This window comes from Astatotilapia calliptera, chromosome 23 (genome assembly GCF_964374335.1).
Source record: "Astatotilapia calliptera chromosome 23, fAstCal68.1, whole genome shotgun sequence".
NCBI classification, from domain to species: domain Eukaryota; kingdom Metazoa; phylum Chordata; class Actinopteri; order Cichliformes; family Cichlidae; genus Astatotilapia; species Astatotilapia calliptera.
In genome coordinates, this window is record NC_137443.1 from 25,175,202 (window position 1) to 25,195,119 (window position 19,918).

Consider the following 19,918-nt stretch of genomic DNA (forward strand, 5'->3'; position numbering starts at 1 on the left):
GAAGGCCAGTTTGAACCTTAGCACACAGAGTGGAAACAGGCACCTTGGTTCTGCTCATTGGCAGTCAGCGTCTTTGGTGTTTCATTCGGTAAAAGTTGTTGAGTCTAAACTCATTTACTAAACTGCATTGGCAGCAGTTAATTCACCGATAGATGTAGTTCTGGTTGCCACATCACTGGTTAAGTTCATGTCAAAGCATCTCAGTTGGATTTAAGTCCACACTTCCAACTATTCCACTCCAAAACCTTATTATATATAACCTATTATTTTAAGAGTGATTACGTTTTTGGTTGGTGCAGTTTGGTGGTGTGTTTCTGCTCATTGTCCTGCTGTATAACCCAAGTGCTCTTGAGCTTCAGGGCATGAATTGATGGTCGGAAATCCTCCTTCAGGATTTTCTGGTAGAGAGCAGAATTCATGGTTCCATCATGTCGTCCTGAAGCAGCAAAGCAACTCCAGACCATCACACTACCACTACCATGTTTGACTGTTGCTGTGATGATCTTTTTATGAAATGCTGTTAGTTTTATGTCAGATGTAACGGGACTCAAACCTTCCACAAGGTTCAGCTTTTGTCTCGTCAGTCCACAGAATATTTTTTTGGGATCATCGAGATGTTTTTGGTAAATGTGAGATGAGCCTTTGTGATCTTTTTGGTCAGCAGTGGTTTTCTCCTTGAGCTCTCCAATGGATGCCATTTTTGCCCAGTCTCTGTCTTATTGTTAAATCAGTGAAATGAAGCCTGCAGTTCTTTAGATGTTGTTTTGGTTTTTTTGTGACCTCCTGGATGAGCCATCGATGCCATCTTGGAGTAATTTTGGTAGGCCGGTTACTCCTGGGAAGTCTTCTCCATGTGTGGATAATGTCTCTCACTGTGATTCACTGGAGTCCCAAAGACTCAGAAATGGCTTTGTAACCTTTCCCGGAGTGATAGATGTTTCTCAGCCGTTTCTTTAGATTGTTGTGTGATGTGTTGCTGTGTGAGATCTTTTAACCTGCTTCATTTTGTCAGGCAGGGTCTGTTTATGTGGTTTATTGATTCAGCAGGTCTGACAGTAATCAGGCCTGAGTGTGACAAGTGAAACTGAAATCAGCTTCCAAAAACTCTGCTTAATTACAGTTCATTTATGATTCACAAGAGCGGGCAATTACTTCTCACACAGGGCCAGGTACATTTGGATAGCTTTTTTATTCCCCTAATAAATGAAACCATCATTAAAAATTTGCATTTTCTTGCATTTACTCGATTTGTGAAAAAGTAACTGAAACGTAGAGGATTAACTATGTGTCAGCCATTTTCAGGCTGCTCTGCACCATTAAAATCTAGATCCCAAAACTATGGTGTCAGGTCTCAAAATCAAAATACATGTATGTCGACAACATCTAGACTCTGATTTCACCTATTTTTATATATAAAATGATCACATTTAGAGGCGTCGCAATGTCTTTTGTGTCTATGTCTGCTGCCACGCTATCAGCTGAACGTGTGCTGCGTTTATTTCCGCACTTAGAAACAGCAGTTCATGGACTGTTTGTTTGGTGTCCTGAGGAAGAAATCTGAAACAACACAGTCTGGTGACGTGTAGGTCACATTTACTTTGCTACAAGTTGGTATTATACGACCACTTTAGTATAATAGAAACCCATACACTGTGGCCTACCAGTGATTTTGCTTTCATTTTCACAAACTCTGAATTTGTTATGTGCATTTGCTGTAGTAAACGCCACTCTTTGAAGTGAAATAAAGGCTGAATAAGCAGGTAATAATGTAGCATTTTGCTGAAGGGCATTTTAGCAAGTGGGCATACAAAGCTGAGTGTTTTAGATTTTCCTGTGGCAGATCTGAAAATTCCTACACACCAAAGCCTTTCTGTCTGTTTGCTTGGTTATGATTCAGTCTTTGACTTCAAGGTTATGCTTTTTAAAAAGACCATTTCTGGTGTATTGAATTCTGTATGAGGAGCATAAAAAAAGAGAAAAAGAAGCTTTCTTTCCGATGTCAGCAAATTTTCATGGTGCCAGCTCGATCTTTTTTTAGATGAAAGAAAACTTTCAGTGTCCTGTCATTTTTACAGTGATGCTCGTTGCTCTTACAACTGACTCACTGCAAACACCAGTGTACGACTGCGCTCCCACTCTTCTGACCCCGTGCAAATGGGATTTGACTGATACATATTTATATGATAAAAATGTCCTGAAATAACAAGTTACTTAGCAACAACCAGAATGATCATGGCAGCAACTGAAAATGAGAGAACAGAGAGGGAGAGATAATGAACAGGAGTAAAGCAAGTCGGCATTTACAGTAAATGCATGCTGATTTCAACTTGTTATGGGATATTTATCCCACAGCTGGAAATCCAATCAGATTCAACTAAAATACACCATATATGAACTCAAAGCAGGTCAAAGCTGACATCCAGTGAACGGCAACAATGCAAGCCCTTTTAATCACCTGCTTCAAATATCTGCTAGCTACACCTCCTCAGAAATACTGATTATGTGGCAAAGTACCAATAAAGCCATTAGAAAGATGGTAGGCAAGGCTGGAAAACAGGAAAAGGATCATAACACTGATTAACGGTGTTGATGATGCATCTTTAATGTTTACAGCTTAATCTACTAGAGCTCATATTCCTGATTTTAGTGATTTACATTTCACTCCTCCAGAATGAATGCCATGCTGTAAAACTGTTTAGCTACAGCTCATGAATCAAAGGTCGCCATAGCTGCTTTGTTGGACTTGGTTGACTACATCTCAATAGAGCCCTTGTGACACACAACCTAACCAGTGACTGTACTGTTGTTCTTATTGAAAACACGGACCTAGCTTCCAGTGCAGAAAACCCTGGGTGCAAACCTCAGCACAACCTCAGTAAACACTTTCTGACGAGAAGCTCATGAGCTCGATCACAACTGTTGAAGTCTGATTGATTGCAGTGTGACATTTAAGTTGTAAGTTAGAGTCAAAATAAATAAAGCAAGGTGTGATTTTAATTTTTAAGTTGCTTATGCTACCTGCTGGGCTCATTGCCAACATTTTGGCGCCGATGCGCACAGCTCCACTCAACTGGTTTCCAACTGGTAGCATTCAGGTTATGAGCAAAGTTGCTGAACACGTCATTTTGGAGTTGAAGGAACATTCTGCAATGACGTCACTATTTGAAGAGAAATGTCTGAATTTTTCTTACAGAAATATGCATTTCTGACTGATCAGGCAACTGACTATGAGTTGCTGCTGACCTGGTCCCTTGCTTCAAAGCAGCCATTTCTAAGCCAACAATATTACAAGTTCATTGCACACAGGAATTCAGTTCATGCTAACACTGTTTTCTCTTGTGTGACGGTAGTATTAGCATGCCTTGGGTTGTTCTGAATCTGCATTCCACTTTGCAACCCACCTTCACCACAGGTTTTCATTTCATGCCATTTCTGACTTAAAATAACATTTACTCTGATCTAAAATGAGATTTATGCCCAATTCTGGTGTTTTTTCTACAAAATACAAAAAAGACACAAATCCACACTCACACTACAACCTGTATGTTATTTCAGACTTTTGTGAGACATAAAGATGTGAAGTGGCAATTTTAATCAAGCAGAAATTTTTATTCCCAAGTTTTGGCCTTTTATTCGTTGCAAGGTAAAGTTTCTACATTTAAACTTGTGGTTTTGCCTTCCACAATTTCAGCTACCGTGACCCATCAAGCCTTTATTTTTCTGGGAGGTTTGGCACCACATAGCAGAGTGTTGTAGGGGTAGAAAAAGAGATATTGATGCAAGAAGAACTTTTTTCCACCATTTTTTCCACCATGTATCTGAGGAAACACTCCGCATATTTCTTTGCATAAGTTCCTTCTCTTATCGAAACTACCTCCTGCCAGATTAGCCCCATCCTGCTGATGTGGGACTGCAGCAATACGGGATTATACTTCGGCTGGCTGTTCCTCTGCCTGTCTGAGGGATCTGCCGGCAGCCTAGATGTGCTTTGCATAAACTGCGAGCAACAATGAAGCTCTTTAGTGTTGTGTCTCTGTCTCTGCATTTAACTGAGAAAATTAATGAAAAAAATATAAAGAGGTCACAAAAAAATGATCACCGCTGTGATCACTTCATATCACTGACAAATACAGAAACTGGCTTTGTCTAATGAGGGCTTGAGTTTCCTTCTATATGATGTTTAACCTCATAATCTACGTTATTTTGTCAGAAAATGTATTCTATAGTGTGAAGAAATTAATTCCCATGTTTATATAGTAACAGTAGGTGTCTTATTGTGTGTTGTAGCACTGGGAAAAAGAGGTGTAAGCAGAGGTGTAAAAGACTAGCACCACATGAATGTATATGTGGAAATAATACAGACCAAAGCACAATAATCTTTACTTTAAACTTGTATATATTATTTAAGCACTTGCTGCAATTAAAATCCTGAAATGTTATTATTCACAGTTAAAGTGTCATGGTGGCTATATCTGTCTCTTATATACTGTCTGTTCTCTGTTACTGCATTTTAATTGTTTGTTGACTCCATCTAGAGACTACAGAAACGTTCATCATCATTACCAAAGTTCATTCAGTTTAATTCAAATCAGTTTTATTTACATGGTGCCAAATCACAACAACATTCACCTCAGAGCACTTTATATCGTAAGGTAAAGACACTAAAATAATACAGAGAAAACCCCAAGAATCATATGAGCACCTATGAGCAAGCGCTTTGGCGACAGTATGAACGAAAAACTCCCTTTTAACAGGAAGAAACCTCTGGAAGAACAAGGCTCAGGGTGGGACTAATGATTAAAAGCAGAGTGGTGTATAAACACATGATGAGTGAAGGAGAAACACTCAGTGCATTATGGGAAGCCCTCATTATGGGGCGGTGGATTTTTTCCCTTCAACTTGATCCATTCTCTTCAAGTTGATTCAATAAAATGGCAGCAGAAGCTGAAGTGGGTGGAAATAAACATCAGTACTGAGCAGGCCAGTCATAGTGACTGTAAGCTGCACTGATGTGAAATGTAATTACACTTCAAGGGAAGTGCATTTCAAGCTACAGCTTAAGGTTTCAGAAGGGTTTGCAGTGGATTACGCAGAAGCATAAATCCACTGTCAGGTCAAGATTTTACTACAAAGTCTAAGTATCTCCTCAACAAAAACTTAACTTTATAAAATTACTGGAAACTGTCAGTGCTACCTCTGAGCCTCCTAGTAGACACACCTGTGGTATCACCAAAGGTTGATTCTGTTCATCTGGACGTAGCGTTTTCAATGGGAGAAATGTTTCGTCACTCATCCAAGTGACTTCTTCAGTCTCAGCTGACTGCAGGTTTCCCCAATCGTATAAACAGTACATTTGCGTAATGACTGAAACCAGCCCACTGAAGGAACAATGGGCTGGGAGGTCAGTTCCTTGATCATAATTATGCAAATTCTCATGACCATTGATTGACAACCACTGACCAAAACCCACTGATCAAAGACCATTGATCAATGGCCATGAGTACCATTCACAGAGAGTTGGGGAATGGCTGCAATCACAGCATTGTAAGATGGTGACAGATGTCCCCTTAGGCCGCTCCTCGATTCAGAGATGGTCTTTCCCTTTTCACGTAAATGGCCTCCTTGACTCCGCGCTCAAACCAGCGTTCCTCCCTGTCCAAGATGTGTACTTCCTCATCATTCAAAGAGTGTCCACTGGCCTGTAGGTGTAAATAGACTGCCTATTTATGCTGATGAGTTAGCTCTTCTGTGTTGTGCCATCCGCTTCGCCAGAGGTTGTTTGGTTTCCCCAATGTATAAATCCTGGCAATCCTCCTGGCACTTAACAGCGTACACTATGTTACTCTGTTTGTGTTGGGGGACCCGATCCTTGGGGTGGACCAGTTTTTGGTGCAGCGTGTTTTTGGGTTTAAAAGCCACAGAGGAAAAAATGCATCTCAACTGCTCCGATACTCCTGACACATACGGGATCACTACAGCTTTTCACTTGGGCAGCGGTCGTCCTTCTCTCCTGGATCAGCTGGAGCTTTCTTTAGGTGTCTTTCCAGCTTTGAGAAAAGTCCAGCTGGGATAACCACATTTACTCAGGGCCTTCTTGATGTGCTGTTCTTCTGCCTCCCTGGCCACTGTGTCTGTGGGGATGGTGTTCGCTCTGTGTTGTAGCGTCCTGATGATGCCCAGTTTGTGCTCCAGTGGATGATCAGAGTCAAACCTTAAATACTGATCCGTATGCGTAGGTTTACGGTACACATCAGCTTTTAGATGTCCCCCATTACTGATTGAAATCTCACAGTCTAAGAAGGCCAACCTGCCACTTTTCATATCCTCCCTGGTGAATTTGATGTGTTGGTCCACCGAGTTAATGTGATCCGTGAATTGTGGTACATCCTGAGATTTGATTTTCACCCAGGTGTCATCCACATATCTGAACCAGTGACTTGGTGGTGGTCCAGGGTAGGATAGCAAAGCCCTTTTTTCCACTTCTTCCATGTACAAATTGGCCATGATGGGTGAAACTGGGGAGCCTATGGCACACCCATGTTTCTGCCTGTAGAACTGGCCTTTGTATGTGAAATAGGTGGAATTAAGACACAGTTCCAAAAGCAAACACACTTGGTTGATGCTGAGAGTGGTCCTGTTGCTGAGGTTGGGGTCATCCTGTAATCTCTTACGATCTACCTCCAACGTTTCCGTGACTGGGGCGCAAGTGAAGAGAGATGTAACAACGTACGAGACCATGGTTTCATCTGCCTCCATCATGACATCTCTCACCTTCTCAACAAAATCCAAAGTGTACTGGATGTGGTGCTCAGAGCTGCCTACCAACGGGTTGAGGATCAAAGTCAGAGACTTGGAGGTGTTATAGGTGACCGAGTTGATCATGCGGACAATCGGTCTTAAAGGTGCACCCTGTTTATGTGTCTTCGGTAAACCATACAGACTTGGTGTAGATTCCCCTGGGTACAGCCTGTGGTATGAGGTCCGGTCGATAGCATTGTCTTGTTCTAACTGCTTCAGACAGTCCATCATCCTCTTCCTGTAACCACTTCCTGGGTCTCGTTTCAGGGGCTCATAAGTATTTTCATCACTGAGCAGTGACAAAATTTTCTCATGATAGTCTTTCTGGTTTAGCAATACTGTGCACCTAATCTTGTCTGCCGGAAGGATGATAATGTTGTTGTCATTACTAAGTGATGTGAGTGCCTTCCTCTCCTCCATTGTGATGTTGGATGCTGGGGGCTTTGATTGAGGAACTGACCTCCCAGCCCATTATTCCTTCTAGTTTCAGTCATTGTGCAAATGTACTGTTTATAAGATTGGGGGAACCTGAAGTCAGCTGAGACTGAAGAAGTCACTTGGATGAGTGACGAACCGTTTCTCCCACTGAAAACACTACGTCCAGATGAACAGAATCAACCTTTGGAGATTTACTTACCTGGATGATTGAGCATGCATCAATATCTGTGGTATCAGTTTTAAAATTCTACATCACTGCATTCTCAAGTTATCACATCTACAACTTTCAGAAAATTCGAACTCTTACGTTGAGGTCCAGGTCATTGAGATTTGAACTCGTCCAAGATTTATAGTGGATCCGCCTATAGTAACAATTTGAAGCTTTTTACCTTAAATATTTCCTTTTTTTAGGAGTATTTAATTTAATTTATTTATTTATTTAGGACAGTGCATGTTAATGAACATACATGTAAAAAGAATTACATGAATGTAAACATACCAGATTATAGCCAAGTGCTAATTTCCATCTGTTGTCCATAAAACATAAAAAATAGACATAATAATTCATAAGAAATTCAAAATTCATTCATAATAAAAACTCCATCACCAAGCTCACACATACACATCATTCTATTCCCAAATAAAATATTAAAACTATACAACTTATACATGATCACACACTTGATTTGTCCGTAACCAGTTTTTAACCTGTGCCTTAAACAAGTTGAATGTCGAGCATTCTCTAATGGATTGAGGAAGACTGTTCCACAGATGGCCACCCTGGACAGAGAGGACGTTCTGCCCAAATGCTGTCCGTCTGTGGGGTATAAACAAGTCTCCTCGGGTTGTAGCTCGAGTGGTCCTGTCTGAGCTTTCTTTATGCCTAATGAACTGCTTTAGTGGTGGTGGAGCAAGGGAGTGTAAGACTTTATATATTAAACACACTCTTTTAAGTTTCACTAAGTTATTGAAGTTCAGTAATTTATGTTTTTTTTTAACACATGACAGTGGTGGTGGGAAGTCAGTTTTTTGTCAAGTAGTTTTAAACTTCTTTTATAAATGTTTTCAATAGTTTTAAGTGTTGTTGGACAAGCAAGTGACCAGGACGTCAAACAATAGTCCATATGAGAGATGATCATTGAGTAAAAATACGTTTTTGCAACAGTCATATTTAAATTATTACGTATATGGTTAAAATTTCGATTATTACATTTAAGTACCTGGGACACTTTATTTATGTGACTCTTGAAGGATAATATTGGGTCTAGAATGACCCCAAGATATTTAAATTCTGGAGCTAATTCAAGCTCTACTCCATCCAGGAATATGTTTGACTGCTTCAAGTTTAAGGGGCGTTTTGAAAAATACATACAGACAGTTTTTGAGGTGTTCAACATTAGGCATGAGTCCTCCAGTCAGCTATGCATTAATGCTAAAGCAGCTGCAAGATCTTTTGCCACCTGCTGGACACTATTTGCTTGCGTATATGTAACTGCATCATCCGCATACATTTGAGTAAATATATTTGGACAGACTTCAGGTAAGTTATTGATAAAAAGAGAGAACAATAAGGGCCCAAGAACAGATCCTTGAGGAACCCCTGTATCACAGTCTAAATATGGAGATTTAACCCCGTCCAACACCACACACTGTTTCCTGAGAGAGATATGAGGCAAACTACTGAAGAGCTTGACTGGAGATATTAAACTGAGTCAATCTGGACAACAATATCTGATGGTTTACAGAGTCTAAAGCCTTCTTCAGATCTAAAAATACAGCTCCAACACAGGAACTCTTGTCCAGCAAGCTTTTCAAGTTCTCCACTAACATACACAGTATCTGTGGAGTGATGTGCCCGAAAGCCAAACTGCAATGGATGTAATGAGGGTTGGGTGTTTTCTAGGTGAGCAGTGAGGAGTTTAACCACCCACTTCTCAGCTATTTTAGATACGACCGGGAGTATGCTTATGGGGCGATAATTAGCCATGTCAGTCTTCACACCTGCTTTGAAAATTGGTGTAACTGCAGCAATTTTCCAATCTGTTGGAACAATGGAGTCTTGGAAAGACATTGAAAACATGAGTTGTTGGACGTAAAAGTAAATTCATATGTTCCTTTAGGAAATTTGTGTTAATTCCATATACATCAAGTGCTTTAGATTGTTTTAAACCTGTAATTAGTTTAACAACTTCAGTGTCTGAAATATGAGTAATGGTAAACAAATTTTGACCAGCATCATTCACATTATCAGAGCATACGACTGAGTCAAAGCTCTGACTGATCTCCTTAACAGATGAAATAAAGAAAGTGTTTAAGTTACTGGCAATAGATAGAGGCTCTCTAACAATAGAGCTATTTACATAAAGTTCAATTGTATTTTTGCTTTTGTTTGAATGACGGCCAAGTAATTTATTTAGGTGTTGCCAGATAATTTTACCATTACCTTTGGCTCTTTCAATTATATTTATAAAAAAATTTTGCTTTGGCCTGTCTCAAACTTCTTGTTACTTTGTTCCGCATTGAAGTAAATCTCTGTCTATCCAGAGTTAGACCTGTTTTCAGGAACTGTTTTAGTAATTGATCTCTTGTTTTAATTAGATTCTTGCACTCTTTGTTTAACCAGGGCAGATTAGATGTTGTCTTTATTTTTTGTTGACCTCTAATAGAGTATGTTGATATAACATCCTTGACAATGTCAGTGAAGTGACTGCTGCAGAATTGTGGATCATCACTACACAATAAACGCTCCCAGTTAGCTGATGCTAATGCTTCTGCTACATTTTGTCGCTGACTTCTTGGTATAAATTCATAAAAGGTTCTCCTATTAGTTGAACTATGAAAGTGATTCTTAACCTGTGATTTTATAAGTTTTCTAGAAAATAATATAAAATTGTGGTCTGAAATACCAGTGATAAAATTATAAGATTTAATAATTTGCTCGGGCTTATTACTGAAAACCAGATCTATTTTAGTTCTAGAGTGTCTCGTTATTCTTGTGGGTTGTTCAATGTGTTGAGTAAAGTTTAAAGTCTCCATTATGTCCTTGAGTGTTTTTCTGTCCTTTTAACAGTCCCAGTTGACATTAAAATCTCCCATTACAAGTATTTCATTAGACTTATTATTTATAGTATGATATTTAAGTAATATCTGTAGTTGTTCATAAAAAATATTCTTTGCAGAAGGAGGGCGATATAAACAGATCAACGTAAATGGCATTTCTGGGGAAAGAGTGATTTTAACAGAAATATGTTCTATTTCAACATCTATTGGTGAACTAAGTAAAGAGCAATCCAGGTGTTTTTTTTACATACACAAGTATTCCTCCTCCTCTTGTTCCAATTCTATCCCTTGTGAATACTGTGTACTCTGGAAAGACAACCACAGATCCAGGAGAAGAACTTGTGAGCCAAGATTCAGAGATACCCAAAATAGAAATAATGGAATTGCTTAGAATATGTTCCAGTTGCTCGTGCTTTGGTAACATACTGCGAATGTTAATGTGTCCACATAGAAGCCCCTTTGGTTTATTTTTAGTGTCCCAGATTACTTTAGCCTGATTAAATGTCTTGCAGATCTTTGTTCCTCTGTAACTTTTAATAGCAGGATTTCTTGTCCTTTTCTTGACAATGCTATGAGCATTTAATGATAAGAAACCCTTTACCGGAGACTGTAGTCAAGGCAGCTGAAATGGAGTCCCAGGCAGCCGAGGAAGAAACCCATGCAACTGAGGCGGAGGCTCAGGCAGCCGAGGCAATAACCCAGGCAACTGAGGTGGAGGCCCAAGCAGCTGAGGTGGTAACCCAAACAGCAGAAGCGGAGGCCCGGACAACAGGGGCATAAACACTATTAGTTGTAGATGTAGCCTTACTAACTGGGACGGTGGTTGGAGCACAGTTAGTTGAGGTGGAAAGCAATGCAGAGATAGCTGTGCCCATAGGCTAACTAGGCTAATTAGTTGTAGCCATTCCAAATCACTGATGTTTGAATTAGGTCCAGGATTTAGTTCTATATCACCAGCCAAAAGTAGCATCAGAACAAGTTTCAGAATCTCCAGGGACAATTGTGACGTATTTAATTGTTCATGTTTACCTGGGGGTGGTCTAGCATGACCAAAATCCAAGAATCTTGTCAACAAAAGATGTTGACTCCATTTGGCTGAGAAAATGGTATAATTATCCAGCTTTCTTGGACCTGTCGAACTCCACAGAAGATAAAAATGTATAAAAACAAAAAGACAAGTTGATGTCAAGATCCAGGGGTTTTTAGATGTTTTTTTAGGTGTTTTTTTTTTTGTGGCAAAAGCACAGGACCTGCCAAGCTGTGTGTCTGCACCCTAGCAGCCATCTTGATCCAAGATGTAAAAAGGGAAAGATTTTATATTTTATATTAAAACAAAATTTCTACTACTGACTCCACATGGAGATTTATTTGATACAACTCATTCACGGAAAAGCGTGCAGCGCATTGTTTTGTGCGGCATCTTAACTTTAAGGTCAGGTAGACCGTGCTGCACGTATGGTTTCTTTTCTGGTTATCTTTATCTTTAGGCACTATGTTATTAGTAGCCTGTTACAAAAACATGTTGTTTGTTCTCATTTAGTTGAATCTGTGAAAAATACCAAAGATAACACGGTTTTAAGGACATAAAATGGTCTTATTGCACCAAAAAGATAATTCCAAAACAGCTATTTGCTGAAAACTGTGCATATCTCAGCATGATGTGCAGTGTGTCCCCCAGCATTTGAGGAAACAGGACAAGTAAAGGACAAAAGAAGATAAAATACTATCTTGAGCTGGTGAACAGACTTTTGCATACTATATATTACGTAAATTTCTACTTGTAATTGAAATCGAAGGAGACAGGCCCATTGGTAAGATATCCAGTGAATCTGTGTTATCCATCCCCACTCTATATGCATACACCGTTAGAACAAAGAAATAGAACAAAATAATCTCTGAGGTCCTGAGTGATCGGTGAGGTTGCCAAACAGTCTTACAATATCAAGGAAATAAAACCGGTTTGTTAGCTGGTTAAAATACTGAAAGGGGGGGGGGGGGGGGGGGGGGGGATTTCTGTCCCTCAAGATGACAACAATGCTTTACCTTGGATTTAAAAAAAAAAATGGAATCAGACTTTGCTGACAACCAGAGCCAATATTAGTGCATGTTTTTATTGGCTGACAGCACTTTGGGGTCTTTAAGGTGTCAGTCAGCCCCAAACAAAAAAAAATCACAAATAAAGTCAGCCACACAGACTTTGAGCCAGAGTGTTTACTTTCATTTCTAATAATAAAGGAAAGAATGTGACTCTTTTCAGACTTTATGTAGCTGGGGTCACTTCATGTCCTTGGAGCTGTCATAGTAATGCTCCAATTCTGCCTTTAAATTACATGGGTGATCACTTAAAGGGAGAGCTCACCCCAGAATCAAAGCGTTTTCCTTCTGGACTGTAGTGCAAACAATACTTGAATTGCTTTGCTGTGAGTTGTACAGAAGAAAAAGAAGAAGAAGGGTGGCTTGAAGTGCTCAAAGTGCCACAGAAATTCATTTGAAAAACTCTGCAGACATGTCTCTTTCCATCTGTGAGCATTTTCATGTAGGAGAAATTTTCTTTCTGCAAAACTACACTTAGCTATCATATATATCTGTATAAGACTAAGGTGTGAACACTGATAAGAGACCAGACATTCCTACTTAGTGTGACACCATCAGCTCATCTCCAGTATTTGGTCAATATTTTCTTGTATAATTTTATTTTGCAGTTTTGCCACTACAGAGGATTTTAAGTCAAGCAACCAAGATGTGATTGAAGCTTTAAATCAAGGGTGTCCAGGGGTTTCACAAATATTCTGCAGTAGCTTTTTAGGAATTACAGTCATTTTTATGCAAACCGCCCCATTTTCAGCAACTGAAGACTAATTTTACATAAAAGGATTGCTTCCAAACTTGGATGAAAATACTTTGCATTCAAGAATCCACAGACATCACCATATAGTGTTTCCTCCTCTGATGCTCATGCCCTGCTGGGTCTTTACTGCAGACACCTTTAGTTGCTGCTTGTTTGTGGGTAGTGTGGAGCAGGGAAATTATTTTACTGCTATTGGTAAATAATCATCATTATTACTATTGCATTAATAATATAATCTGCAGCATTGATATTGTATTCAGAGGTTTAAACAGTGTGTGTTTCTTTCAGAAAGACTAAGTTGCAGTTGACAGGAAGTTGCAGAGAGTTTGCAGGAGTGAAAGCAGAGTCTAAGTTATTCTGAGGAGCAGGTTAGACGAGGCTATTTGAATTACTAGGTTATTCAAATTGTCTGTTATACTTTTATATTCTTTTAGAGGTTCTTGATTAAAACATTTATTCAACATAGTACATATAGTTTCAGTTAGGTTATTACACATAAGGATGAGCCTCTGGTCTGGTAAAAGGTCAGAAGTGCAACGGGTGAATTGAGAGAGCATTTGAGGACGACACACACACACACACACACTCAGTTAGAGAGAATCATTTATAGGTGGAAGTTTAATCATGTTTTGCTTGGGGTTGCAAAAAGAGCAGTTTGTCGCAGAACTGCTGCTGAGGTGTCAAGATGACAAGAGAGCATCCGGCAGTGACAGGAAGTACCGGCCATGAAGATAGAAGACAACGTTCTTTTAAACTGTGTTAAAAGTCATTGTGGTTTTGATTTGACGTATGTATGTATTCTGTCTGTGACGTATGAAGGGGCGTCATTAATTCAAACCCTGATGCTATAAAAATCTGTGTATGCTTTGATTAGGTCGAAGATTAATTCCTGTCTTCCCACGCGTGTATTCATTAAAATCAATTGTTTGACCAAGATCTTCTGGACCTGGTTGTTTGTACTCTCCTTCCTCAATTATGTGAACCTTAACAGTATCTCTGCCTTTAACTTTCCTATTTAATAACTGAAATACTCCTCTTTTGGGTTAACATCATGTGACTGGCTTGGTCATTGAAGAATAGACCTTTCACCATCAACAAAAAAATTGTCACTCAGCATCCAGAAACTGCTTCACAACTGTTTGGGAAACACACATTGTTCCTTATCAATGAGTGTCTACCATATGACAATGACCAACCGGTCTCTAGGCCTGTGTGACTGGGGCTTTAGCAGTCAACTTCACAGCAACCCCCCCAGCAACCAGTTGCCAATTGATCAGTGAAGACATTTTATCCCTAGCAACAGGTGGTTGCCAAGTTGCTAGCTGGACTCTAGGCCTTTGGGGCATCAGCTCTGTAAAATCTGAACCATGAAATAATTGCAAGAAAATTAATTTTTTGTTTTGAAAATTCAGTGTTTATTTAACCTTCTGACACTTAAAAAAAAATTATAAATGCGGATACATAAGTTTTAATTTGTATAGTTTGTGCTACATTTGGCAATTTTGTGCAATTCAAAAATGCTTAAAACGCATTTTGCGGAGAAAAAGTGACACTGATGATGTAGTGATCTCAAAAACTCACAAAAACTCATGTATCAAATATTTTACACTTGGCATTACAGGGTCAAATCTTCTGGATTGTTCCAACAACAGTTAAATTTACAGCCCTGATGCTTTTAAATGTAACAAAGCAAAGCAAATCTAATAAACCATTCAAGAACCACTCTGTGTAGAGTACTTCATTTATTTAGTTTCCTGACAACAGTTTAGTATCGAGTCAGTAAAGAACTAAAAAAAAGCACAGTTGAGATCAACAAGGTGAGTGTGTTTCATAATGAAATGGCTATCTTCTGCTGTTTTTTATTTATTTTATATATTTTATTCATGTTAGTGTATACGTGTATAAAGGTTAGGGTCACAGTGAAGTTTAAGACTGAGGGAGTGGGTGCGTCATTTTAGCAAGCAAAAACTAAGATTTGTCATTTTGAAGAATTATGGAGCATTACTATGAAGCTTTGTAAAAATAAATAAATAAGCAGCAGTTGTTAGGATGAGCCTGAAAGCTAAAAGTAACTCTGGCAGCTTCATTTATAAGCTGGTTCAGATGCGTTTTAGAGGTGTCAGTGCGGTGCAGTGGTAATTAAAGGTGTGAAAGTTCTTTGAGGATGAGAAGTAAGAGCTGATAAAGATTAGAAACAACCTTAACACAATGAAAAGAAAGGAAAATCAGCCCTACCTTGATATCCTTGACAGGTTGACACTCAATCTGATGGGAGACTGATGCAGTTTGGTTCATTGTTGTTCCACAAATTCCACCAAATGCTCCTTTATCTAAAAACAGGATCACAAAAAAAAGATTAAATAAAATTCCTGGCCAAGTTTCCTTCGTCTCCCCCTTCAGCTGCTTCTCAGCTCCGAGCTGACCACGCCACCAATCTGGTGCTGATATCAAATACTAAGAGGCTGCAGAGCTTCTTCGTTGGAAACGCTCTTCCTCGTCTCTAGCTCCACTAGAGACAACACATTTAAGCACACAATCTGTTTTCCCTCCTTTGTTGCTCTCTCTCTGGCAGTAAATGCTCTCAGTGCATTTGAAAGCAGTTCCTCCCTCCCTCTCGTTTCTTCTTTTTCTTCTTCTCTTTCCCTCTATGGCAACTACGAGCTGCTTCGGCTGACAGACAGTTCATAAACCAGGATGTTTGCCAGTGCCTCCCACATGCGAAGATGTTCCTTCATCAGAATGCAAATTTGCTTCAGGCAAAGATTTTGCAGGCGTTTGGTTAAAGTGTTTCTCACACATCAAAGCTTCTTTCAGCGTTTCTTTTCTTTTCTTTTTCTTTGAGGACTCGCATTGATGAATTCATGTTCAGCTTTGACCCAGTGAGAACCCGCCGCTGTTTGAGCGTTTATTTCAGCTGAAAGTTGGGTGACGGTTTGTTTTCAGTGAACACACAAAAAGAATACACTTCACTTTAAAAGCAACGCAAAGAAAGACTCTTGATGGATCTACAAAAAGCACAATGGAAAATAATTCAACAAATCCTCCCACCCAAATGCCATTTATAGGAGGTCTGTGAGAAGGTAGTTAGAGAAGAAAAAACAGAGGCCATATTTTATTACATGCATATGCATATTTTGGTGAATGTGTTTAGCCATTTTTTTATTAAGAGGCATTAGAACTTTATTAGAGCCACAGACTGTATATAAAAGATGGGCATTGCCAACGTGAAGTCACCAATTGGTTTGTGAAGCCCCATCTTGAGGCCTTGAGATGTCCCACTGGGTGGATTTAACTGAGAAGTCAAAGGGACAATCTTACAACTTAAATGTAATGATTGGGATGACAAACTCACCAGTTCAAGACAGAAGCAGGCTCATTTTCCCATAGAATTAGAAACGGCCAGAAATGATTCGCCCCCTGCTGGCCATTAGAAGAAATGCTGGTTTAAAACACTACAACATTGACTTCCCTTCTTAGACCCAGCAGCACTTCACTTTAACATTTGAAAAGCAATTATAAAAACTTTTAAAAGTTAACTTTTCTTTAGCTTAGCTAGTATAAAAAAGTTAAAAGGAAAATGGGAATTCCATCCATTTTCTCCCACTTATTCTCTCCCAGAATCCAGACGCAGGCCAGCAGCCTACGCAAAGAAGCCCAGACCTCCTTTCACCATCCGGGGGAACACTGAGTCTCTCTGAATCTCTGCAGCATGTCCTGGGTCTAACTCTCGGTCTCCTTACAGTAGGACAAGCCTGAACCACCTTACCTTGCTCCTTTCGATATGGAGAAGTACTGTCTCTACTTTGAGTCCCTACCAAATAAGCAATCTCATTCTTTTGGTTATTACCAAAAAAAGTGGGTCCAATTTGTTCTCTGCTCCCCTCACTTGTGAACAAGACCCTCAGATACTACATACCTGGGCACTCTGCCCTTTTCAAGCTGTCACACTTGGCTCAGAATTGTTCCAGCATGAGCTGGAGGCCACCACCTGATGAAGCCAACAGAACCATGTCGTCTGCAAAAAACAGACGAAATTCTGAGGCCACCAAAGTGAAAACCTTTCTCTACTTGGCTTTGCCTAGAAATTCTGTCCTTGAAATTATGAGCAGAATTGGTGACAAAAGGCAGGCCTGGTGAACTCAAACACTATGTGGACCAAGCTCTCATTGCAGTCATACCGGAATCGAATGGCTCGTAGCAGTAGCAGTGAGCCAGACACCCATCGATGTGGGCCAGACACCGCATCCTCCCAAAGCACCTCCCACAGGCTGTCCTGAGGGATGCAGCTGAATGCTGTCTCCAGATCATCAAAACACTTGTATACTTTACACACAAACTTCCACCCACAGTCGAGTATCCTCAAGAGGATAAAGAGCTGGTCCAGTATTCCACAACCAGGATGAAAACCACATTTTTCCTCCAGAATCTAAGGTTAACAAACGCAAATCACGACCCCAGTATGCCAGTCCAGAAGCACCACCCCAGGTCTCCACGTAACATTGGAGAGGCATGTCAACCAGAACAGCCCTACAGGAGCTCATGGCGAATCTTATCCACGCCAAGTGACCTTGCTACAAGGAGAGTCATCTTGAGTTAGGACATTTATGACCTCAGCTGGTTTGGGGTTGTTTTTAACCATAAAAATGTCACCTACCCTGAATTTGTCCATTATTCTTTCTTTGTTGTGACAAAGATAATGGAAAGTGTAAAAATATATTGATGTATCCGAACACTTTAATTTTATTGTACTTTCTGATGTTTTGAAGTCACTAATGCCTAACAGAGCTCAAGTAGCAAGATTTACTGCTGTACAGGGAGTGCAGAATTATTAGGCAAATGAGTATTTTGTCCACATCATTCTCTTCATGCATGCTGTCCTACTCCAAGCTGTATAGGCTCGAAAGCCTACTAACAATTAAGCATATTAGGTGATGTGCATCTCTGTAATGAGAAGGGGTGTGGTCTAATGACATCAACACCATATATCAGGTGTGCATAATTATTAGGCAACATCCTTTCCTTTGGCAAAATGGGTCAAAAGAAGGACTTGACAGGCTCAGAAAAGTCAAAAATAGTGAGATATCTTGCAGAGGGATGCAGCAGTCTCAAAATTGCAAAGCTTCTGAAGCGTGATCATCGAACAATCAAGTGTTTCATTCAAAATAGTCAACAGGGTCGCAAGAAGCGTGTGGAAAAACCAAGGCGCAAAATAACTGCCCATGAACTGAGAAAAGTCAAGCGTGCAGCTGCCAAGATGCCACTTGCCACCAGTTTGGCCATATTTCAGAGCTGCAACATCACTGGAGTGCCCAAAAGCACAAGGTGTGCAATACTCAGAGACATGGCCAAGGTAAGAAAGGCTGAAAGACGACCACCACTGAACAAGACACACAAGGTGAAACGTCAAGACTGGGCCAAGAAATATCTCAAGACTGGTTTTTCTAAGGTTTTATGGACTGATGAAATGAGAGTGAGTCTTGATGGGCCAGATGGATGGGCCCGTGGCTGGATTGGTAAAGGGCAGAGAGCTCCAGACGCCAGCAAGGTGGAGGTGGAGTACTAGTTTGGGCTGGTATCATCAAAGATTAGCTTGTGGGGCCTTTTCGGGTTGAGGATGGAGTCAAGCTCAACTCCCAGTCCTACTGCCAGTTTCTGGAAGACACCTTCTTCAAGCAGTGGTACAGGAAGAAGTCTGCATCCTTCAAGAAAAACATGATTTTCATGCAGGACAATGCTCCATCACACGCGTCCAAGTACTCCACAGCGTGGCTGGCAAGAAAGGGTATAAAAGAAGAAAAACTAATGACATGGCCACCTTGTTCACCTGATCTGAACCCCATTGAGAACCTGTGGTCCATCATCAAATGTGAGATTTACAGGGAGGGAAAACAGTACACCTCTCTGAACAGTGTCTGGGAGGCTGTGGTTGCTGCTGCACGCAATGTTGATGGTGAACAGATCAAAACACTGACAGAATCCATGGATGGCAGGCTTTTGAGTGTCCTTGCAAAGAAAGGTGGCTATATTGGTCGCTGATTTGTTTTTGTTTTGTTTTTGAATGTCAGAAATGTATATTTGTGAATGTGGAGATGTTATATTGGTTTCACTGGTAAAAAAAAATAATTGAAATGGGTATATATTTGTTTTTGTTAAGTTGCCTAATAATTGTGCACAGTAATAGTCACCTGCACACACAGATATCCCCCTAAAATAGCTAAAACTAAAAACAAACTAAAAACTACTTCCAAAAACATTCAGCTTTGATATTAATGAGTTTTTTGGGTTCATTGAGAACATGGTTGTTGTTCAATAATAAAATTATTCCTCAAAAATACAACTTGCCTAATAATTCTGCTCTCCCTTTAGAAGTTTTCAGGCAGAGCTGGAGTGATACTTGCATGGCACTCTTCTTTTGTAACTGAGCACTCAAACCACTGTTAACTAGAAACCATATTCATACATTCAAACAGTGCTTTATTCTATGCCTTTAAGAACTTTCTAAATATCACATATGTATATCACACCACGATTAGGAGCAATTTGGCATTCTGTTATTATGCCTAAGGACACTTTCAGTTACTAGAGGACCCACTGAGCAACAAATACTTTTTGCACAAAAATGATTGAAAACCAGAATTAGTACCATTAAAACACGTAACCAACATTTGTCACAAATAAAGAAAACAATGAATATTACAAACATAAACGGAGCCATTAAAAACATGCTTATGTTAAAAAAAAGTCGTCCTAAATGTTTATTAAAGAAAAAAAAAA

The 19,918-nt window shown here is 39.8% G+C and overlaps 1 protein-coding gene across 1 annotated transcript in view; it reads right to left on the bottom strand.

Moving 5' to 3' along the window:
- LOC113016881 (inactive dipeptidyl peptidase 10-like) overlaps positions 1-15,774 on the bottom strand; it is a 134,028-nt gene extending 118,254 nt beyond the window's left edge. The window contains exon 1 of the mRNA XM_026160045.2: positions 15,380-15,774. Within this exon, the coding sequence (XP_026015830.2) occupies positions 15,380-15,439 (60 nt within the window). The 5' untranslated portion in view covers positions 15,440-15,774. The remainder of the gene's footprint in view (positions 1-15,379) is intronic.
- Positions 15,775-19,918: the final 4,144 nt, after the last annotated feature.